Here is a 24,438-nt window from a genome sequence, read left to right as displayed (position 1 = left end):
CCCACTGGCTTACAGATTCGTAATATTCCCATCATCTTCACTGAAGACGGTGAATTCAAAACTGGTTTTAGCCACGCAGCCAACAAATGCTCACGCACCTGGATGGTGCTCAGCATTGAGACTGCGGCCAAACAGATCAAGATCCTTCTAAAAGAGATCGAGACACTAGAAAATAAAATCAATTGTGACTCCAACATCACCAACGCCAAAGCTCTTTTAGATAAAGTAACACAAACAATAAAAGAATTCGAAGAATTCAATTCTATGAAAAAAACAGACAAGCTCCAAAAGGATATCCGTAAATACAACAAAGAAATAACATACCCTTATTTACAAAAAGATTTTTACCAGGCCCAAAACAACCCTAGAGGCCCAAACTCCAATCAACAACAACAGAAAAGAGCAACCTTTTCTGAGACAGGCTCAGAATCTGACGGTGACCAAATACCAACAGGTCACTTCAGACCCCCCTTTGACCAACAGCCATCAACCTCACGTCAGGTTTTTTTAGGTCAGGAGAACAGGAGAGGGAGAGGGCAACCTCCGAAACCCAGGGGTGCGAAACAAGGATGGTACAGAAACCAATACACCCAAGGTCAGAGACAAACACAAAATCAGTTCTACCAGTGGTAGATAATTCATCTACCATTCCAATATTTAATTTGTCCAATCACACTTTGTCTGATGCTGAAACATCTGTCCTTTCGTCAGGCTTATCCTTCGTTCCAACTTATAGGAATAATCAATTTGTAACTAAGTGTGAACTCTACAAATTCTTTAGAGCAATCCGACTTAAAAACTTTTTTGCTCAAAAGAGTGTTTACCAGAAAAGAACGTTACTGAGCTTAAGCCGCCCTCAACATTCTTTCCCCTAAACAATATGGTTTCTAAAAACATCTTAACCTTTGAAAACGCAGTTCTAATCGAAACTGAGACATTATTCACCCAACAAATTTTTTGTAGAAATAATCTCAACAAGGAAGAACATCTAGCTCTGAAAAACCTGGAATACCTTAAAGACACAGTAATTAAACCTGCTGATAAGGGGGGAGGTTTAGTATTATGGGATCGTGAAGCCTACAGGCAAGAAATGTTAGAACAACTCTCTGTAACTGAGAACTACAGACTACTGAAATCTGATCCAACCCCTCTCATAGAAAAGGAAATCAAACAACTCAGTGATCATGGACTCAAGGGTGGATGGTTGAGCCAAAAAGAAGCTACTTTTCTTATCAATGACTCACCAACTGTGCCAGCCATATACATCCTCCCTAAAATCCATAAGCACGCCACGAAACCACCAGGGAGACCCATTGTGGCCGGCTGTAATTCAATTCTCAAACCACTAGCTCAATACGCTGATTTTTTTATTAGACCCTTTGTTACTGAGACCGATACATACATCAGGGACACGACTGCTGTGATTACCAAACTGGAGAATCATATATATGATCCTGAACATGAATATCTTGTGACTATGGACATAAATAGTCTTTATACTAACATCCCACAAAATGAAGTCCTTGAACTCATTACAAATCTTCTAGACAGCCGTGACAGACCACATCTTGTCCCTAGTGAATTTATAGTGGAATGTATCAGGATCTCAATGTGCCAAAACTTTTTTCTTTTTGAAAAAAAGTTTTACCAACAACTGAAAGGCGTGGCAATGGTGGCTGTGTATGCCCCCAATATAGCTAACATCTATGTCAACCACTTTGAGAATGAGTTCATCTATAACAACCTCAATCCATTCTTAGCCAACATATCTTGTTGGCTAAGATACATAGATGACGTGTTCCTAATATGGAAGGGTTCACAAGAACTATTGAAACAATTTCATGGATGGGTTAACCAAAGAAATCCACACCTACAGTTCACCTTGGACTACCATGCCCATGAAATGAACTTTCTCGATCTAACAATCAGAGTCAGTGAGGAAAATACAATATACACAACTTTGTATACTAAACCTACCACCCGCAACACCTTACTCAAATATAACAGCCACCATCCGAAATCCCTTCGTGATGGGTTACCATTTGGGCAATTTCTACGACTACGTAGAAATTGCTACAGACGGTGTGATTACTTTCATGAGGCGAGAATTCTGAGGTACAAACTCCTTGAGAGAGGCTATCCAAACAAACTCCTCAAGAACTCCATGAAACGTGCATGGTACAATGACCGAGAAGCTCTGTTGCAAACTAAGACTAAAGACAACCAGGCACCACTAGTTTGCGTAACTACATTTGGAACATACAGCCAGCAACTGAAAAAGATTGTCACAAAAAATTGGCCTCTCCTGCAGGAGCTACCTGAATTCAGAGAAAAACCGATGTTCTCATTCAGGCGTGGGCGGAATCTCAGAGATCACTTGGTACATGCCTACGATAAACAGGACGCTAACACAGTTGACAACATGAAACAGTTATCCCCAATCCTTGGTCATTACAGATGTAATAATTGTATGGCCTGCAAAACAACTATAAACATCAAAACCTTTGAGATCAACGAACGTAAGTTCACCATCAGACATTTCTCCAACTGTCGAACCACCAATGTCATTTATTGTATACAATGCCCATGTGGTAAACTATACATAGGGAAAACCACTCAAATGATTAAGCAGCAAATCCTTCAACATCAATCCCGGATTCGCTGCAAAGTGGAAAATGCTCCCTTAGTTGAACACTACTCCCTGGCTAAACATTCAGAAAAAGAAATGATCTGGTGGGTAATCGATGTTGTTAAACCATCCATCAGACAAAAAAACTGTGACAAAAGTCTGATCATTAAAGAAAACCGCTGGATTGAGATGGCTAAGAGTGTTAAAAATGGACTAAATTCATGTACTGAATGGCACACTCTGGCGTGCCTAACCTAATCTGTGTACTCTGTGTTGTCACCAATGTAACCTCAATTCCATTTGTATACATTAATATATGCCTGCCAGTACTCAATTATTGATATGTATACTATGTTGGAATAATGGCACATTTGGACTTTAAAGACTTCAAGTGGCTAGACTGTGAGCACCTTTCTGGTGACAGGATCGATTGCCACTGTTCACACTGTATTCTTACACTGGATCCTTATACGTGTCTTCAGAACAAATAGCTGTGTGGTAACCCGCCATCTTTTTTGATTAATATCTATGCCTTTTTTCACACTGTCTTGCCAATGTATCATTAAATGCACTTTCAGTTCTATTTGACTAAAAAATACTGGCCACCTCAACAAAATCGTGTTTTTCACACAAAGAGCGCTAAAAATAGATAAGTGGCACAATTCTCCAAATACAACCATTGTATTGAGTAGTCCCACTCAGTTATGTTCAATAACAAATAATGTGATTTATACACTTTTCACTTGTATGTAATCATGACTACTGCTAATCTGCCCTACTGAATAAATTTTTCACCCATGATCTATCGTTTCACAAACACTAATGTGTGAAATGCTAATGCATTCTAACGCGCCTTGCACACACTAAGATGGCCGCCGTAATCACAATAAGCATTAAGCCCTTAGCTTCGTCATGTAATATCGCGAGACTACGCGATCTTTAGTCAGCCTATCAACGGTATATAAAAAGAGTGTACTTGCAACACTGTTACAATCCTCGATCGTACTCTAATGACGTTCCGTGGCAAATGATTCCAAGTAAGTAGAACTGATGCTGGTTTATTGCGCCCGCGTGCTTGTAACTTATTTCACTAACCCTCCCGTTTTAATACTTCACTAGCAGAAGCTGGTGTATGACGCCCGCGTGTTTGTAACTTACTGCACAAACTCCCCCGTTTTAAAACTTCACTAACAGTGCACCGCGCTCGCGTGTTTGTATCTTATTGAAAGAGAAACCCCCCTGTTGTAACTTTATTATTAGAGCATTTCGCTCAGCTACATTTTCGATGTTTTTTCGAAGATTGGGGCTCTCATTCATTGCCCATAACGCGACCCCTGTTGTGTACCCGATTTACTTAACCGCAACCACTTTGCAACATCATTGCTGCAATATATACAACACCAATGCAATTCTGCAGTATGACACTATCAGTCATACCTTCCCCTGTATATAAGCGCACATGCCTTTTATCAATTATTTGACAAACTGCAATAGATCTAACTTAAACACAGTTTGTGTGATTTACGTGTCAAGTTGTAAAACACTACAATCAAAACCATGCAACGCTAAATCACGTGCACATTTCTCTTTTTGTCCAGTTATTTTCGAGACAATTGATCATCAATTTAAACTGGACTAACTGCCAGAATCCTTCCACTGCTTCGCTATATTCGTTGCAAGGTAAATTTTCTGAACTTACAGTAAACCAAAAAAATACGGCAACAGTTTTGTTCTACACCAAATAGGAATTATAGCTATATTTCGTTCCTTTCAGTGTACCCCATGCACAATCGATTTATTTCTGTGCCCGACCTCAACACAATTAATTGAAGGTGCCGGTGCCGTCAAGAATCTTTAACTGACGTGCTTTTGATTTAAAAAGTGAGTACAAGCTACCACTCGGTGATTAGCAAGCAGTAATCTTATTAACTCTGCTCATTAAGTTTCACACTACTAAACACCCAGTGAATTTACTTTCAAGACTCAGCTGACTGTCTTTTTCCAATTTAATTACTTTAGTCGCCACACCGACTATTTTTTAATCTTGAAATGTTAGATACAAGCATTAAAAATGTGAATATGTTTAGTATTTTTATAATAATTCTATGTAAAGAATTAGTTAAACCAGGTATTTGAATATAACTGTACATATTGTAATTTATTGTTGTTTTCTTTACAGAGGGTCATCAATTGTATATACCATTATGTTGTCCTGATGATGGTCTTAAGAATAACCGAAATAAGGCCGAAACGTCAACTTGTTTAGTCCAACTCTGCATAGTTTGTCTCATGTCATCTTTTGATTTTCTTCTGACTTTGAGTTAAAATCAATCAACTACTGTGACCCAGCAGTCTGGACTTAAAATTTGGATATGTCTAAGGACAAGCAACCAATGCCTTGAATATCCTCATTATATCTATGTATGCACCCTATTCTTTATGATTGTTCATTTTTTTGTACAGAAATTTATATATTTTGCCTTGAATTTCAATAATAACTTTCAGACAAAACAAAAACCCTGGTTTCACGTTTTATTGATTATTCGTGTGTAAATTTGATGTTAGTGTGGTAACATCTTGTGCTCCTTTTTTTAGGAACTTGTTCCTTTTAAATTAAATAGAACAGCCACTGATTAAACTCAGGCTTAGGTACTGTGATTACTCCTAAACAAGTCCTAACGGTGCTGGAAAAAAATCTCAGAATAAACGAAACCCCTTGCTGGCCATTTTCTACTCTAGCAACCTCAGCGCCTGGAACCCAATCACCACTGAAGACACCATCCGCCTAATGAATTCCATCCACTCTGGCTCGCCAACCGACCCATGTCCCCAATACATCTTCAACAAAACAGACCCCATCATCGCACCCCATCTCCGTGATGTCATCAACTGCTCCTTCAACTCTGCTACCTTCCCAGAAAGCTGGAAACACGCCAAAGTCAGCGCCCTCCTGAAGAAACCCACAGCAGACCCCTCTGAACTTAAAAACTACCGCCCCATATCCCTCCTCCCATTACTGGTTAAAGTCATTGAGAAAGCCGTCAATAGCCAACTCGCCGCCTTCCTCGAATCCAACAACTCCCTCGATCCCTCACAGTCCGGATTTCGAGCCAAATACAGCACCGAAACCGCCCTCATCGCAGCTACAGACGACATCCGAACACTACTGGACAACGGAGAAACAGTGGCCCTCATTCTTCTCGACCTCTCCGCCGCCTTCGACACTGTCTGTCACAACACCCTCATACAACGCCTCAGCAACATCGGCATAAAAGGAAAAGCCTTGGACTGGATCATCTCGATCCTAGCTGGAAGAACTCAGAGAGTCCGACTTCCCCCATTCAAATCAGAAGCCACCGAAGTCATTTGCGGTGTACCACAAGGATCTTCACTCAGTCCCACCCTCTTCAACGTTTACATGAGTCCACTTGCTTCCATCGCGCGTCAACACAACCTTGACATCATTTCCTACCCTGACGACACCCAGCTGATCCTTTCCCTCACCAAAGACCCCAACACCGCCAAAACCAATCTTCACGAAGGCATGAAAGAAGTAGCCGTATGGATGAAAAACCGCCGCCTTAAACTTAACTCAGACAAAACGGAAGTGCTCATCCTAGGATCATCCCCCTCTGCCTGGGACGACTCTTGGTGGCCTGCGGACCTGGGCTCAGCACCCACTCCCACAGACCACGCATGTAACCTTGGCTTCATCCTAGACTCCTCACTCTCAATGACCAAACAAGTCAACACCGTCTCATCCTCCTGCTTCAACGCGTATGCTCAAAAAAATCTTCCATTGGATCCCCGCCGAAACAAGAAAGACTGTCACCCACGCACTGGTTACGAGTCGACTAGACTACGGAAACACCCTATATGCCGGAAGAAAACAAGTTACTTACCTGTAACTTTGGTTCCCCAGTATTGGTAACTTTCAAGATTCCCATGCTTTGTATCATTCCCATGCTTTGTATCATTCCCCGTCGTCAGACTGGGAGTCTCGGTAATAACAAATATCATAGTAGTAGGTACAAAAGAGAAAGGAAAGGCCTAGGCCTCATTCCCTTTTGTAACATATCAGCCTCTTTTTGTAAAAGAGACCAAACTCTAGGCGTCAGCCATTCAGAAGAGCCTCACCCTTAGAACCTTCCTGAAGGAACCTCAGAGCCTCAGATTTTCGTAGCCGTAGTGTGCTAGACACCATACTTGCTGAAGGCTGAGCTTTCCCCGGGGAGGCGGGTGGGCGCATGGGAATCTATGAAAGTTACCAATACTGGGGAACCAAAGTTACAGGTAAGTAACTTGTTTTCTTGCCCCAGTATTGGAACTTTCATAGATTCCCATGCTTTGTATCAGAGTAGCAAGCAGTAAACACCATAAACACATTTTGTAAAGCAGTACATCATAACATTAGCAAGAAAAGTACAAAATGTGTCACCCATGGAAGGTGGGATAGGAAGGAAAGCTCACCCATCACTTGAAGAGGTTTCTCAGGACAGCCTGGCCCACAGCCGCGTCATCCTGCTGCAATGACTCTAAGCAATAATGCTTAGTGAACGTGTGCACGCTGCTCCAGGTAGCAGCCCTGCAGATGTCCTTGACATGTACCCCCGCAAAGAGGGCCGTAGAGGAAGCCACTGATCTCGTCGAGTGAGCACGGATCTTGCCCACTAGAGGTTTCCCTGCTAACTTGTGGCAATGTAGAATGGCACTTGAAATCCATCTCGAAATCCCCTGTTTGGACAGAGGGAGGCCCTTGTTTGGACCACCAAAAGCAATGAATAATTGCGAAGATTTTCTGAAGTCTTTGGTGCGGTCTATGTAGAACTTTAGACAGCGTTGCAAATCCAGAGTGTGCAATGTTTTTTCTGCTGGAGTGACTGGGTTCGGAAAAAATGTCTTTAGGATGACAGGCTCATTTAGGTGAAAGTCAGTGGGGACCTTGGGAATGAACCTTGGGTTCGTCCTTAAGATGGTAGTGTTCTTTTTGAATTGCAAAAACGGTTCTTGGATAGTTAGGGCTTGTAACTCCCCCACACGCCTCGCTGATGTGAGGGCCAAGAGTAGAGCTAACTTCCATGACAAGAATTTTAGGTCTGAGCGATGAATCGGCTCAAAAGGTCCCTTCATTAGGTGAGCCAGGACTAAGTTTAGATGCCATGTCGGAGGAGGAGATCGTACTGGCGGATAGACTCTAAACAGGCCTTTGAGGAATTGTTTGACAATTCTTGCAGACCACAAGGAAGGACCAGAAGCAGACCTTCTGAATCTCGAAATCGCTGCTAAATGAACCTTGATAGTAGAATGGGACAGATTAGACTTAGCTAGCGAGAGCAGGTAAGGTAGGAGCTGATGACGTTTTGACGTGAAAGGATCAATCTTTTCTTTTTTGCACCAAATACAAAATCTTTTCCATTTCAATCTGTATGTTTTGTTTGTGGATGGAGCCCTTGCCTGAGAGAGGATGTCTTTGACCTCATTGGAAAGAGGGACATTCATGTATTCTCGCTGGTCAGGAGCCATGCAGTCAGGTGTAACGACCTAGGGTCTGGATGCCAAACTTGTCCTCCGGACATTGTCAGGAGATCCGGAACATCCTCTAGCGCTATCGGAGGTACTAGCGATAGCAGGTGTAGCTCGGTGTACCAGAATTGTCTTGGCCATGCCGGGGCTATCAGGATGAGCTTGCATGGTTCCGTCCTTATTTTTCTGATGAGTCGAGGAAGCAGGGGAATCGGTGGAAATGCATAGAGAAACCTCCCCGTCCAGGCTAACGATAGGGCATTGCCCAATGAGCCTTGGTGATGGAACCTGCTGGCGTAGGCTCGACACTTTCTGTTGGTGGGCGTTGCAAAAAGGTCCACCTCTGGTGTGCCCCATTTTTGGAAGAGTAGATCTAGCACTTGTTGTTTCAGCTCCCACTCGTGACTGACTGAGGCGAGCCTGCTCAGTCTGTCTGCTCCCTCGTTGAGCACTCCTGGTAAGTGCTCCGCCCTTAGAGAAATTCCATGAAGAATTGTCCATTCCAGAATCTGTTGGGCCTCTCGCGACAAGGGGAGTGACTTTGTCCCTCCTTCCTTGTTCGCATAATGCATAGCTGTGGTGTTGTCCGTCCTGACAAGCACCTATGAACCCTGGAGACGCGGAAGAAAGGCTTGAAGGGCTAGCCTGATCGCTCTCAGCTCCAACAGGTTGATGTGTAGCTTTTGGTCGCTTGGAGACCAATGGCCGCTGACTTGCAGGTCCTGCATCACTGCTCCCCATCCCTCAAATGACGCATCCGTCGTCAGTATGTGAGGCGATGGAACGCTTGCGAAGGATAGACCTTGGCATAAGTTTTGTTGATTCGACCACCAAAGCACTGCCTCCTTCATTTCCCGAGTGACCAGTACTTTGTCGTCGAACGATCCGTGCACTTGTTGCCACTGGAGGTCCAGTTGCTCCTGCAGGGGGCGCATCCGGAGCCTGCAATGCGGGATCAGGGGAATACAGGAGGACATCACCCCCAACAGCGACTTGTAGCTGCGTACAGAAAGACACTTTTTTCTTTGAAGGTTTCCTGCCAATCTTTGCAGTTTCTGTATCCTTTCCCGAGTAGGAAACGCCTTTGAGAGCCGCAAATCCAACATCGCTCCCAGGAACCGCGCTGTCCGTGACGGCAGCAGCGTGGATTTCTCCCTGTTCAAGGTGAGACCCAGATTTTGGAACAGAGTGGTGCAAGCCTGCACCGCGTCCTGCGCTAATGCTCTGGTCGGGGCCTTCAGTAACCAATCGTCCAGGTAAGGGAAGACCTGGAAGTGGTTTTTTCTCAGAAATGCTGCTACAGGTGCCAGCACCTTCGTAAAAATCCTTGGAGCAGAGTGCAGGCCGAACGGCAAGACTCTGAATTGAAAATGGCTCTTGGCTACTGTGAAGCGTAGGAACCTTCTGTGCGCTGGGTGAATTGGGACATGGAAGTACGCGTCCTCCAGATCGAGTGTGGCCATATAATCCCCCGGGTTGACCAATTTTAAAACATCCTGTAGGGATACCATCCTGAAGGATAAGGAGATGAGATAGGCATTTAGCTCCCTGAGGTCCAGGATGGGACGCCATTTCTCCTGCGTTTTTCTCACTAGGAAGAACCTGGAGTAGAAACCCTGGCCCCGTTGATTGGAGGGGACCGGTTCTATCGCTCCTTTGCGAAGCATTTGCTGGATCTCTAGCCGCAGGAGATGCAGGTGTTTGGATGGGATGGCTGATGGGGGTCTGGGTGGAGGGACTTCCGTAAACTCCAAGGTATGTCCTCGTTTGATGATGTTGAGCACCCAGCGGTCCGATGTAATTTGGGACCAGGCGGTTTGGCTGGTATCCAGAGCTGTTCGAAGAATAGCGCTGTTGTTGGTATGCGCCCCTGTAAGTGCCACCTCTGCCTCTCGCGCCCCTAAAAGGAGTTTTGCGGTACTGGAGCGTTCCCAGTGACCTAGCCGTCTCCGTGTCTTTTTTAATGTCCTGAAGCGTGTCGTCGATCAATTTGCCGAAGAGTGCCTCGCCGTCAAAAGGTAGATCAAGAACCTTATTTTGGATTTCTGGCCTAAACCAAGTCGCTTTTAGCCACCCCTGGCGTCTTAACACTGCCGCTCCTGCCAAAGCCCTAAAGGATGTTGTGGCAATGTCCATGGCACAGTCTATGATCTCCATGGAGACCGCTTCACCTTCTTGCAAGGTCTTTTTGGCTTCCAGCCCTGATTCTGGTGGAAGTTGATCCAAATAAGGAGCTATATCGCACCACAACTGGCGATCATATCGTCCCAGTATTGCCAAAGCATTGGCGGCGCGAACCAGAAGGCTAGCAATGGAAGAAAATCTCTTGCCTGTGCTATCCAACCGCCGTCCATCTTTGTCGGGAGGGGCCGTCAAGGGAGCAGAAGGGTTCCGTGACTTCCTTTGTGCTGCCTGTGAAATTACAGAGTCCGGCTTGGGATGACCTGTCAGGGCAGCCAGGCCATCGTCCGGCGCTTTATACTTTTTGTCAAGGCGCGGCAGCACAGGGACCACCGTAGCTGGGTTTTTCATGGTCTTCAAACCCTCCTCCCATAGATGTTCCACAATCGGAATGGACCTCGTAGTCTTGCGATGTGCGTCTTTAAAATCGTACAAGAAACAGTCTGTGGTTTGTGCAGGCAATACCAACTTAAATCGGCCGGCTGCACGTTCCATCAGTTGGTGAAAACTGCCGATGTCAGCAGGAGGAGAATCACCTAGGTCCTGGTGTGGTGAAGCTGGATCCGGGTGGATGTAGTCATTGTATTCATCCCCTTCCTGATCCGAGTCTTGATCATTACCGGATGACCCATCCGTATCATTATCATGATCCCCATCTGGATCATCAGTTGGCTCAGACGTAGCCTGGGGCACTGGCCGCTGTGGTTGAGGAGGAGTCTGTACTGGGTGTACAGGTGGGACCACTGAAGAGTGGTCCTTCACTGGTGTTGACGGAGCAGACCTTCTCGGCGCTGGACGCTCAGCTTTGGATTTATAGTCTTGCAACATTTTGTGCAGGTCATGTAGGAAGGACGTCGGAACTGAAACCATGCCTTGTGATTCATATTCCCTTGGGAGGTCTGTTTGTGGGTAGTCACTTCCACCTTGTTCATATGCCTCCTCCGAGTCCGTCTCTTGACTTTTAATGAGAAGCTGAGATGGGCTATTCGCATAATCAAAGCTATCCTGACCGTCTCCCTCATAATCCTCCTGGTCCAGCAACCTCATGGGAGGTAATGAGGACACTCTCCTTGGGGATGTCATTTCAGGCGTGATCCTTGTGAGGGAAATCGTCACCCATCTCTCTGCAGCCAGTATTGTTGGTTGTTCCGTCAACGCCGGTGAAATCCTCGTCGACGAGATAGGAAAAGAAGATGTCGTCGTCCACGCCACCGACGACGAGCCCGCCGTCGATGTAGAAATCGTTGTCGTCGTCGAAGCACTCGTTGACGACATGACCGTCGTCGACACCGTCGTCGACGTCGTCGCCGTCAACGTCGTAGTCGGTACTGCCGTCGTCGACGTCGTCGTCGGTATTGCCGTCGTCGACACCGCCGTCGACGACGATGGTTTCTTGTTCGACGATGTCTTCGTCGACGATGTCGTCGGCATCGTTCCCGTCGACGCTGTAGTCGTCGAGCTCTTCTTCGACGACGACGGAGCTTTCGTCGTCGACGCTCCCGTCGACGAGCCCGTCGACGGGACCAATTGGATTTCGGGCTTCATTTTCGTCGTCGACGGAGCCACCGTCGACGAAGTCTTCGTCGTAGAGGACTTGGAACTCCACTCTGAATAGTGTGATGAGGGTTTCTTGAAGGCTGGGTCTGTCTTCTCACCCTTAGGAGGCGAAACCAGTTCTGCCTTGCCCGACCCACTGTGGTGGGGGGAACCTCCTGAACCCCGGCCATCAGACTCACTGGGGGTTTTTCTTTGAAGCCTTAGAGGGGCGCCCAGTAGAGGAAGATGGGGAACCTCTACCCCTTTTCACTGACCTTCTAGAAGAAGCACAGGACACCGATTCCTCCTCATCACTGGAAACTCCATGTTTCCTTTCTTTCTGCCTCTGCAACCATGTAAGAAGCCTTCCAGCCCGATCTCTCAAGGTCTTGGCGGAGAGAGTGCAGCAAATCTTACAGGCCTCTGCCTTGTGATCTGGATACAGGCAGTAGATGCAATCCTTGTGTTTGTCTTCCACAAACAGCCTTTTCTTCCCACAGGTGGAACAGGGTTTGAAAAGGGCTTTTTTCTTCTCAACCTCCGACATTTTGATGAAGAAAGAGATTCCTGAAGAAATCTGAAGGAAATTCTGAAGAAATATCTGTAGAAATGAGCTTAAAAGAGTAGAAATAGAGCAGAGCTCAATGGAGACTCCCTAGCACAACGTGCGGTAGAAAATCTGAGGCTCCTTCAGGAAGGTTCTAAGGGTGAGGCTCTTCTGATTGGCTGACGCCTAGAGTTTGGTCTCTTTTACAAAAAGAGGCTGATATGTTACAAAAGGGAATGAGGCCTAGGCCTTTCCTTTCTCTTTTGTACCTACTACTATGATATTTTTTATTAACGAGACTCCCAGTCCGACGACGGGGAATGATACAAAGCATGGGAATCTATGAAAGTTCCAATACTGGGGCAATTACAGCCAAATTACAGAAAAAACTCCAACGCATCCAAAACGCATCAGCAAGACTAATTTTGGACATCCCTCGCCAAGATCACATTACCGGCCACCTGAAAGACCTCCACTGGCTTCCCGTCAACAAGAGAATAACATTCCGTCTCCTCACCCACGCACACAAGGCCCTCTACAAACTAGGGCCCGAATGCCTCAACACTCGACTATCCTTCTACACACCCACCCGACAACTAAGATCCTCCAATCAAGGCCTCGCCGCAGTTCCGCGTATCCAAAGATCCACCATGGGAGGTAGATCCTTCTCCTACTTGGCGGCCAAGACCTGGAACTCACTCCCCACTCACCTCCGCCTTACACAGAACCACATCTCCTTCAGAAAAGAACTTAAAACCTGGCTATTTGATAAATAATGAACCCCTCCCCAAGCGCCTTGAAACCCTCTGGGTGAGAAGTGCGCTATATAAATTCTTGAACTTGAACTTGGAATCTAGGAGCCCATCAAGTAGGACATCACCACCAAACATTTGTACAGCAGTTCTGAAGTCTCTTTTTGGAAGAAACGGTTTGATTTTATTTAGAAGAGCGATCTGATACAAGGCCATCATTTTTTTTTTGGCAATGTATTCCTTGAGGGAGAGGTTGGTGTAGTGGGTGAATCCAAATGCTTTGCCATTTGGTGAGAGTTGGAGTTTGAAGCCTTCAATGGTCATGTCTTTGAGACAGGCTTGTACTATATCCGATTTGTAGTTTTTGGGAAACATTATGAATTTTGTCTTCAGGACATGAACCAGCCTCCCGCAGAGTGATGGCAGGAAAATTTTCACTGACCATATAATGGCCTGCAATTCCGGTAAGCTGATGTGGAAGCTGGTCTCTGTCAGAGACCACAGTTGTCTGATCTATATCTCTCCTAGACGACCCAGATCTAAAATAGAGAGAATGCTCCTTTCCATTTTCAGCACTATGAAATCGATCTCCAAGCCTGAGACCCACCTCAATGGCTCCTTTCTCTAAAAGAGCTTGAACTTCCTGCAGAAAGTGGATAAATGGTCCTCCAAGAGTTGCTCTGATATAGGTGAAATAAGCAGAAAGGAATGTCAGGATGCAGCCCTGTTGAACTATCTGAGGGACTCACCTGTTCTAGCTTGTCACACCTGGAGAAAATGAGTGATCTTGCCTCCCATTGAGTGGTTGTGAGCTGCTAAGGCCAAACTAAAACTGCTTGGAGGCTGCTGCCAGAGGGCCTAGGAACGCTGCCCCTGCTGGCCTGGATGCTGTCTGCTCGATCACCTACCCAGTCCACAAACCCAAAATGACTTGGACATCTACTATTGGGGCAATGGGTCTTGCAATTGCCTATATGCCAAACCCCTGGTAATGCCTTGAAAGAGGCTAAATGGTTGTGTATACTGCCTTGCAGGTGTGGAAACACAGAGGGAGCATGCAGTAGCTTTACTCTCTTAGATGTGCTTGAGGGCTAGATCAGTATTCTGCTAAAGAAACAAGACCTGTTAAAAAGAATATCCATGAGTGAGGTCTGAATGTAACCTGAGAAGCCAGGGGATCTCACACATGTATGATGCCAGAGCTAGTGCCGACCACTCAGTCTAAGAAGTCGGTTGTGTGCAAGTCTGACTGGATGATGTACCTGGCCACATCTTGGTGATACGGATCCGTGGTGACGTGCCATCTGTCTTTTTATAGGTGGACAAGTGCAGGGTTAGTCCCAGGTGGTAATGAGGGTGTCAGTCAGTTCCTTGTTCAACGATAGTAGGGTTTCAGATGAGGATTGTCCTTGTTGTAACACCTCTATGAGGATATTGGTCTTTACTTCGAGGGAAGGCATGGCAGATCTAAGACTTCGGCCAACTGTTTCATTACCATGTTGAATGAAACAGAGTCTCTGGTGGAAAGGCAAGGGATGAGACAAGGCCAGTGCCATGGAAGGTGTCCGGCCCACTGGCTTTTGTAGGTTAATATAAAAATTGTGGTCCTCATATTGTAGGGGGATTCATCTTCACCATTATCATCAAAAGCTGGTTAATCTGATCCAAACAGTTGCTGGCACACTTGGAGGAAGGTTCTAGACAAAGGCGCTGTCTTGTCAGAGTGTTTGAGGGCTGCCACGTTGGGACTGAGCTTTCATGTGGTTTCGACTGAGGTCAAGACAGGTTCTGTTAGAAGTTAGACAGAACAATGAGATAATCTTCCTCCGGTGTCGGCAGCATCAGTGCAGACTTCGACATGGCGGGAACAGGCTCTGCCATCTTGTGTTTCTTTTTGGATTTTGACTTACCTTAAGACCACAATGATGACCTGTTGTTTCTGGTTCACCTTCTGGTCCATCAGGGTAAACTCCTTGCGCAACTTGGAGTCATGGCCCGACCCCAAAACACCAGATACACGTCTCATTGCGACCTGTCACAGATATCTTATCAGGGCTATCACTACAAGGCTTAAACCCGAAGTTTTAGGAGGGGACATTTTCGATCGCACACTGGAAAGAAATATGATGAGAAAAAGACTTGTCAACTGATGAGAAAAGAGGCGTTACCTCCAGATTTGCATATGAAGACATATGAAGACAAGGAAAGAAAGGAACTGATGTCAACACTCTTGGGTGGTGCATATCTGTGGAACCATTGGTCACTTCTAGGGTGGAGTGGAGTCTGCGTGAAGATCTACAACACCACCTTCAGTTGTGCAGGGAATATACTGAAAAATCTTCTGGATCCAGTCTGGCACCGGGGGATATTATAAAGATGAGGAATCTGCGTTTAGAAGTATCCATCAGCAAGGTGTTTCAGAGGGACCTAGAACTACCTGAAAGAGCTCAGCATTGCCTCTTTGAAAGCCTCAATTTAATGCTGTTAGATAGACGATGGGCTGGGAAAATTGGGGTGCATTAGCACTCTTCTCAGAATAGACACAGAATAGGATGCTTGCGGCAAAGCCAGGTCTTTGAAACTAATATTTCATGCCTTCTCCCTGGAACGAGGGCAGTGAGAAGGAGTGGGATATAGCTTGCATTTCTTGTGTTTTTGTCAAGACTTCAACTTCATCTTGAACTTAACAGAGGAAAGCGATCTGAACAGGGAATTGTTTTTGTGTGCTTGACAACATCCAGATTTGCGTACCGTGATGGCATTCAGATGAATCTGGGAACGTTTACCATATGACTGAGTCATGTTGGAATCCTAAGTACCGAAGGCAGTCATTGTGTGGGTCTTTGACCAAAATCTGTTCCTTGCAGGAGCAGCATGGCTTAAAACCTGAGGTCTTTGGAGAAGACCTGTCCCTAGCACAACGTTTCATTTAGGGAAAACAATTTGGAAGACAGTAAAACAGTGAGAAAAGCTGGGAGTGGAGTTCCAGGTCCACATTGAAAAGTGCAGAAAAAAACGAACTGTTGTCAGTGAGCAAAGTGGTCTCCAATACATGACTCAGAGTAATCATTTACAGAAGGGTGGCAATACTGTCCAGACTCCAAAGGCGTTACACTAACGCTATGGCAGGAAAAATTCTGGATCCAGTCTGGAATTTGGTAGATTCAAAAGGTGATGAATCGAAATAGGAGGGATCTGCGGTTATCAGTATTCATCAGAAATCGTAAACTTACTGAATGATCTAAGTATTGTTGACCGGACAAAAGAAATGTGCCGCTCAGTCATACTTTCCGATCAATAAAAAACAGAGCACCATTTATCAATGAAAAACAAAGTGACCAAAGGATATTTTCATTTGCGAGAGGCACAGTAATTATATCAGGCAGAACAGATGTGAGTTAACAGGCCATTAGTGGACACCATGGCGTTTAATTGCATTGCTTACCTTCCCACCTTTTTGGAAGTGGAACTGAAGGAAGCTTTTGTCTGAACAATGGTTCCTCCACCTAATAAAAAAAATATATAAAAAACAATTGTATAATTGCGGGATATAGATTATCATTCTTGCTAAGAGTTCTGTTGGCTGAGATAATGCATTCCAATGGCTAAGCTGGTTACATTGGACATGGAGGCCTAGGATTTAATCCTGAATCCAGAACTTGACTGGTAATCATGTGATTCTGGGCTAGTCATTTACCCTCCGTGCGGTGGGAATTGCAACTATGTGTCAAATAGATGATAAATTCAAACGTGTAGATCCCCAACTGATATACAAAACGGTATACTATCTCCCAGCATGCCCTAATAATGTATAGCGCTCCTTTGCTACACAGTTAGGATTGCATTTTATAAATACTGATACATGCATATACAAATATTCTTATTATAGCCTTCTGTACATACGTTAAGATCCAGAGGAAGCAGAAAAAGTCCATGTTTTGTCTAAAAAATACACTACCTTCTGCAAAGTCATCATTATTCTGAACTTAAAAAGCCCTACGAACTTTAAGGCATTCAAGTACTGAGATACATGTCAGAAGAGACAAATCACAATAGTTGTCTTTAAAGATTCCCTCAAAGTTGGATACTCACTAGTCATTAGCTCACACACATGCATATAGCATTTTTTTCGGTTCTGTTGTACAGGCTGAAATTATGGGGAAAACAATTCAGCCGGGGCTTCTAATGTCCACAGCATTTTTTTTGTACATGATGCAATACATTTAAAACTAGGCTATGACTGTAAAATGTTTCCACCACCTAAGTAATGGACACAAACTCCCAAATAATATGCATTTTATAGCTCACATGTACTCTCTTAAAAAAGAATTGCACGTCTTGTTGACAAGTAATCAATGGGCGGAAGTCAGCGGTTTTAGATTGCCATCTGAATTAATCCTACCAATAAAGTATTGTCAATCTACCTGGCTCAGTATCAGGCACATTGCACTTTCAAGAGATTCCCTTTTGCCATACCCCTCTGTCTGGGTTGAGCTACTGGAGAAGAATACTGTGGTTCGTATTTTTAGTTCCTTTTTTTTATATACTGAACCCATGTTCATATTAACAATGTACTGTACTTTAGCTTATGGTCTTTATGATATCGTCTAATTATTATGTTACAATCGATTGTAATGATTTTAATTCATCAAACAAATTAACTCAGACTCAGATACCTAAGAAGGCGGACTGAAAATTCTAAAATGTCGCATCAGGACTCCAGCTTGATTGAATACCTCCGAATGTAACATTGGATGCAGAAAGCCTTCAACACACGATAGATAACAAAAGAGTGAAACAGCCATCACCACTGAAAGGGATACATTAGGTTCATTAAAACGCCACCCGTGCCCAGGACAACACTTCAACCTAATTTTCCTGCACCACAGATATCAGGAAGAAGAAGGATGACTGCACAAATACAGCATTACTGAACAATTCCCATATGCTTAAAGATTGAAGAGGGATAAACGTGAGTAATTTAAACATAAAGAATGTTACTGAATTTTAAACTAACCATTCTTCTAATGAACCAGTTGCTTACCTTCAGTAACTCCCTTTCTGGCAGATATTCGGAAGATCCATAATATTTTTTAACATAGTCCCTGAGCGTCAGTAGGTGGCATCGTGCTGGTCGCTGTCGATTCCACTTAGCCCCGGAAGTGACTGATGGAGCAGCATGGCAAATATATGCCACCCAAGCGTGCTGATCTTTGAGAGCGCAATGCACTCCCACGGACGTGGAACCCAAAAATCAATTATCAGTGCCAGTGTGCAGAGCCGCAATTTGGGACATTTTTAGGTGGATAAGATTTCCTTTAATAAAACCGTCCGGTAGGAAGGTGGTGAGGAATCCGTGCTTAATTTGTGTTGGTGATTTCCAGTACTCAGCACAGGCAATTATTTCATGTGGCGGGATCTATACGATTTTTCTCCCATAGGCAATAGGCCCGGTAATCATTCAAAATAAATTCCTGCTCTCCTTCTGTGGTTGCCTGGTATGTCCTCACAGAAAGCCTCACCCTGGGTCTAGGTATATCATGTCACGGAAACGACTGCGGACTAAAATTTGGTTTTGGTTGGGAGCGGCTGGATTATTTTCAGTGGTGGAAGCAGATTTGCGTGACGTTACAGGAGTGGTTTGTTTGGGCAGATGGAGTACCAAGGCAGCCTTCCTAAACAGGCGCCTGATGTCGTGGCGGAGGTGGGCCTGCTTGGATCCCATCTCTGGCCAGAGCAGAGCTATGTAGGTTGAAGTGGGTGGGCTTCCTAAGTGGTGCAGCCGTGCAAGGCCTGTTGACTGATCCGCTACTATGGCACCAATCATTGAGAGGGGGGCCGGGGGGCACTCTTGCTGCAGACCCCACCCTCTCCACTGCAGAAGGTGACAGGTTTGGAAGCGGAGTTCCGGGCGAAGCAGGACATGATGTTTGTGTCTCCTCACTCCTCCAGGAAGCTGTTTTGCTAACTAAAGCCCTCTAGTTACTGTGGCTTAACCGTTTGCTGCTTTTGTATTTTTTCCTGTATTGTTGGAGCTACAAAGCTTGCCACCAGTTGATCAATTGCCTCTGCTTTGTCCAAGCACGAGAGTTTCCTTTCTTCCTCTGAGAGGCAGTACCCTTCTGTTGGTATCAATACGGCTCTTGTCCTAGGCCCTTCACAAACCCTTTTATGGGGTTACCTATGCTTTCTCCTGACTACTGTAGGATACCTGTGTCTTATAGACGTGTGTATATTTTATTGTCTGGGCTGTGAAGATTTCATGGGCCAATGTACGTCATGTTATTTTTTGCTTCCTACAGGAGCACACTTTTCTATGCATATGCAGTATTTCGCTAACAACTTGTCTGTTGCTACATATACCCCATATTTACATAGTGCCACTGGCTTTCCAGCAGGATTCAGGCAGCAATAAAAATGTCAAGATAACATTGCAGACTGATAAATCCATGTTATGTTCCCGCAAGAGAGAGAGAGAGGGGAGTTTTGTCTAGTGGTAATCTTGACTGTGGCTCAGAGGATTAATGCGTCTTCTGCAAAGAATGTGTACCATGCAGCTTACAGAACTATAATTATGTGGATAGGGCAGTGGGTTTCTGTTTTTGTCACAGAGATCCTTTTCTTTACTTGCTGTTCATAAACTACAATCCTAATAGAGCACAAATGGCAGACTCAGTTGAATTTTGTGCTTTATTAGCTCAAAAGTGCCTGTGGAAGCCTCAATGAATAAAGGTGAATGTCTGACTTTATTTTGAAATAGGTGGCAGTGGAATTTTGTGACTTATAGTATGATGATGTAATAGAACTATTTGAATTATGAGAGCTTGATTCGCCATCAAAGCTTAATCCTAATAATATAACTGACACTATATTATCTTTTATCAAGAACTAGCAGCCCGTCCCGACCTTTTCCAGGAGCAACAGGCTTCCCCGACCCCCGCCCGCCCCGACATTGTCCAGCAGCCCGGGACCCCACCCGGCCCGTCCCCCGCCTGCCCCGACCTCCACCTGCCCCGACCCCCGCCTGCCCCTACATGGGTCCCCTTACCTCAGCCACTGCTCCTCCCGCCTGTCCGCTGCTCGCACCGCCGCTGGCCTGTCCGCTGCTCCTCACGTCACCGCTCCTCCCCCGCACCATGTCCGCTGCTCACTTACCTCAGCTGCCGCTCCTCCAGCCTGTCCGCTGCTCGCACCGCCGCTGGCCTGTCCGCTGCTCCTCATGTCACCGCTCCACCCCCGCGCCATGTCCGCCGCTCCTCGTCGCGCTCCTGGACGCCGCTCCACCCCGCGCTCCTGACGTGAGCACGCACGTCACGGCCGGCGCTAGTTCGGAGGGACTACTTTTTTTTTTGCTGTAAATTTCTTAAATAACGTTTTTTTTTTTACATTTATATAGCCTATAACCATCTACACACCCTGACGATTCCAACGGTGTATCGGGTGTGTGGATTGGCGCTGTGGTTCCCGAGTTTACCCGCCTCATTGGCTGAAAGTTCTTCCTTTATTATAGTAGTATAGATATAGATACCTATTGTGATGCGACAAAACATATTTTGATGGCATAAAATCTTAACACAGTTAAAGAATCGCTATTGTGCGTCTTGGACAGCACAGCTATGTATTGATTAGACGGTGCAAGAATAATACAGCTCTGTCACCCCCCCAACATTACATAATGAATTACTGTATATTTAATAAAGCAGGTGTACTCTTTTCTTGCTCTCCCTAAGTATTTGCTTTTCTTCGTCCTCGACACGCCTCACCGTACGTCTGTGTTTTGCCGCCTACCCTCATTAACTGCTTTTTATTTTTTACCTTCTCATCTTTCCCTTCCACTCTCTTTTTGCGAGCTTCCCGGTGCTCTTCTTTCCTTTCTTCTCTTTTTGCGTTTCATTCTCCAAATATTGCAGTACAATCTTGCACTCCTAACCTCTGCTTTCCCCATTTCTCTTCACATTGTCCACAGTATCTATCTTTGCCTTTAGACCACGCCTCCTACCTCACTCTCCCTTTTATGTTACTTCTGGCGCATTTCTTTATATCCACTCCAGGAATCAGTGTTTGATCTCCGGGTCATAAATTTTAATCTGGGTTTGGCCAGTCATTCTTTAATCTTTCTGAGATTGATAAAATTATGTTATGTTATGTTAGAACTGTATTTCTTGAGCGCACGGCTACCCAGAACGGGTGTCCCGGCGCTTTGGCAGAGAGTCCTGAACACAACCAAGAAAAAACCCAGCGGCAGAAACACTGTAGGCCCACTGGTTAGGTGGAGAATAGAAGCGTCTTGAGCTCCTTTCTAAAGGCCAGAAGATTATTAGCCTTGCGGAGTGATAGAGGGAGCTCATTCCACAACCTGGCCGCCATAAACTGGAAAGACCGGCCTCCCATCCGCACGCGTTTGATCACTGGTATCTCCACTTTAGCCAGGTCAGCAGATCTTAAACTCCTCCGGGGAACGTAGCGAGCAATCCGCTTCCTGAGGTAAGCTGGGCCAATGCAGTGGAGGGCTTTAAACGCCAACGTAAGGACTTTGAAACTAATTCTGCTGGGAATAGACAGCCAATGCAGCTTTCCACGCAGTAGAGAGGCACTGGCTCTCCGTGGAAGGCCAAAGATGGCTCTGGCCGCCGAGTTTTGGACCACTTGCAATCTGGATACCAGATATTTAGGCAGACCAGCGAAGAGTGCGTTAGCGTAATCTAAACGCGAACCCACGAGTGCTTGCACAATGTTCTTGCGGTATTGAAGGGAAAGCAGTGGGAGAAATTTCCTCACCATCTTCAGGATACCAAAACATTTTCCCGCCAGGCCCGTGATGTGGGGATGAAAAGAAAGACTGTCGTCGAATACCACACCCAGATTTTTTACTTGGGCAACTGGTTTCTCAGGGGGGAACATGTCGGAAGGCCACCACGATTTCCAGCCAGGGTCTTCAGCACAACCGAAAAAGAGCAACTCGGACTTATCCGAGTTACATTTCAGGTTCTGGTGCTGAAACCAAGCAAAAACAGCACTCAGGCAGTCTCTGATTCTGTCGCCATTAAAAACCTCTCCCTTCCTGCAAGTGAACAGGAGCTGGGTGTCGTCAGCGTATGAAATGACCCGGGCTCCAAATGCCTCCGCGACCTTCGCCAAAGGGGCCACATAAATGTTAAAAATGGTGGGGCTCAGGATGGATCCTTGAGGCACCCCCACCTCTAGCGAAGGCATTTCCGCGGAGAACGGAGGAGCCCAGATCACCTGCCGACGGTCGGTTAAGAAGGATTGAAACCAGTCCAACACCGTCCCCCGCAGACCGACCTCCCGGAGTCTTCGGAGGAGGCCGGCGTGTGGGACGGTGTCGAATGCCGCCGACAGGTCCAGCAAGACCAACATGGCCTTTCCCCCAAGATCAAGCGTCTCCCTGATGGCGTCGGTCACCTCCACAAGAGCTGTCTCCGTACTATAATTAGCACGGAAACCAGATTGGGAGTCATGCAGCAGATTGTTATTCTCTATAAAGGTGGTAAGAGTGTGCTGAACATGTTTCTCCGCCACCTTCGCCAGAGCAGGGAGAAGGGAGATTGGTCTATAGTTGGCCCACTGTAAAGGGTCGAGCAGAGGCTTCTTAATGAGCGGGAGAATAAGAGCGAGCTTCCATTCTTTAGGGACCACTCCAGAACTCAGAGACATGTTGAGCAAGGGGTTCAGCAAGTTGTTAATAGCTGGTGCCACCGAGCTCAGGCATTTGGCCGGACACGCATCCAAGGGGGATCCAGATTTCAACCGGGAAAGCAGCTCCAGAGAGGACTCGCAGGATAGCGGGGGGAACGTCGAAAGAGTGGGCACCTGCTCGGCTGCAGCGGCTGGAAGGACCTTCAGATCACTTTCCACAGCTGCGTCCACTTAGTGCCATTGAGTTGGATAAAAACCTTCTAAATTTGGTGTTAACGCCCCCTCCGGTGAATATGTGCTTTACAAATATATATGGTGTGTTAAGCACACAGAAATGTATTTTAATCTTTTGTTTTTCAATTTCTTTACAATAATACACTGCCATTATTCCCTTTCATACTTGTATCCATTCCTCTGGCCTCCTTTCTTTCCTTAGTCCCATCTTTTTCCTTCCCTTTTTTCTCTTCCTCAGCACCTCCAGACAAGCCTCCTTTCCTCTTTCCATTCTTGCTTCCTTACACCCTCATTCATTCCCCATCCTTCCTCCCTTGGTGCATTTCTTACTTCTTCCTCTATTTTTTCCTTACTTTGTTTTTTCCTGCTCCTTCCTCCATCGTTTCTTTAATTCTTCCTTTCTTATCCTCAACCCTTCCTTCTGCTTTTCTATATCCTTTCTTCTTTCCATTCAGCCAACACGCAATGTTGACTTCCTTTCTCCCCATTCTTTCATTTCTCCCTTTCACATTATTTCCTCCTTCTTTCATCTATTACTCATTTATTTCCTCACTCCAGTACTACCCTTCCTGCCTGCATTTGTTGCTGCCTTCTTTAATGTATTCCTTCCTTCATCCGTTCCTTTCTTTTCTTTCTTTTAAACAGCACAGTACAACCACATTCCCTTTAGTTTTGCAAAGCTGCCTTAAGTCCTCAAATGACTTTTCCTAAAGCTGTAATTTTGAGGCTTACACACATTCTTCAATTTAAGTTTTTTTTAGCTAAATGGTTTACTTTAATAAAACCTTAGGTTACCTGTAAAATAAAAAAAAGTTGTACAACACTATGTCCATTTCTCAGTAAAAATAAGCTACTGGCTTTGAAGTACACAAGCTACTTTCAAGGGGCCTCGCTTGTGAAAGGAATCTCCCAATTTGGAGATAAGTGCAAGGAAAATAATGCCTTGCACAGTACAGAGGTGAAACTACCAATCCAACTTAACAGAAGTTCTGCCATGTACTGCGCAAGTTACAGTGGACATGAGCACCTTTACTGACAAAGCAGAGATCAATTTATGTTTACTTTTTAGCAAACATGGCTGTGCTGCTGGAGATTTCACTGGAAATAACTGGGTTAATTTTAAGAGGAATGACAAACGCAGCTTGAAGATTAAATGAGAACAGGATTGCATAATTAGAACCAAACAGGTTCTGACAATGCATCCAAAGCGGGAGATCACAGTATTAAATATGGAGACTTCCATGTATCCATCACAATCATCTGGAAACAGGAAAAATTCACTGTCAGTCAGGTAAGACCTATAACTTTTGGGAATTTCTGAAACTTGAATGAGCCAAACACACAAGACAAAAATAAATACAGTGTGAATGAATTACAGT

The 24,438-nt window shown here is 45.3% G+C and overlaps 1 protein-coding gene across 2 annotated transcripts in view; it reads right to left on the bottom strand.

Annotated features, from left to right (window-relative positions):
- The window catches only part of SMTN (smoothelin), a 1,042,724-nt gene that overhangs the window by 180,305 nt on the left and 837,981 nt on the right, over positions 1-24,438 (bottom strand). For both annotated transcript variants that reach the window (XM_086943175.1, XM_086943174.1), the window contains exon 16: positions 16,614-16,674. In XM_086943175.1, coding sequence (XP_086799301.1) covers positions 16,614-16,674 — 61 coding nt within the window. The remainder of the gene's footprint in view (positions 1-16,613; positions 16,675-24,438) is intronic.

This window comes from Lissotriton vulgaris, chromosome 11, assembly GCF_964263255.1.
Source record: "Lissotriton vulgaris chromosome 11, aLisVul1.2, whole genome shotgun sequence".
In the NCBI taxonomy this organism is placed as follows: Eukaryota; Metazoa; Chordata; class Amphibia; order Caudata; family Salamandridae; genus Lissotriton; species Lissotriton vulgaris.
Note: the sequence above shows the minus strand (reverse complement) of the source record. Positions and strands in the feature narration are given on the sequence as shown.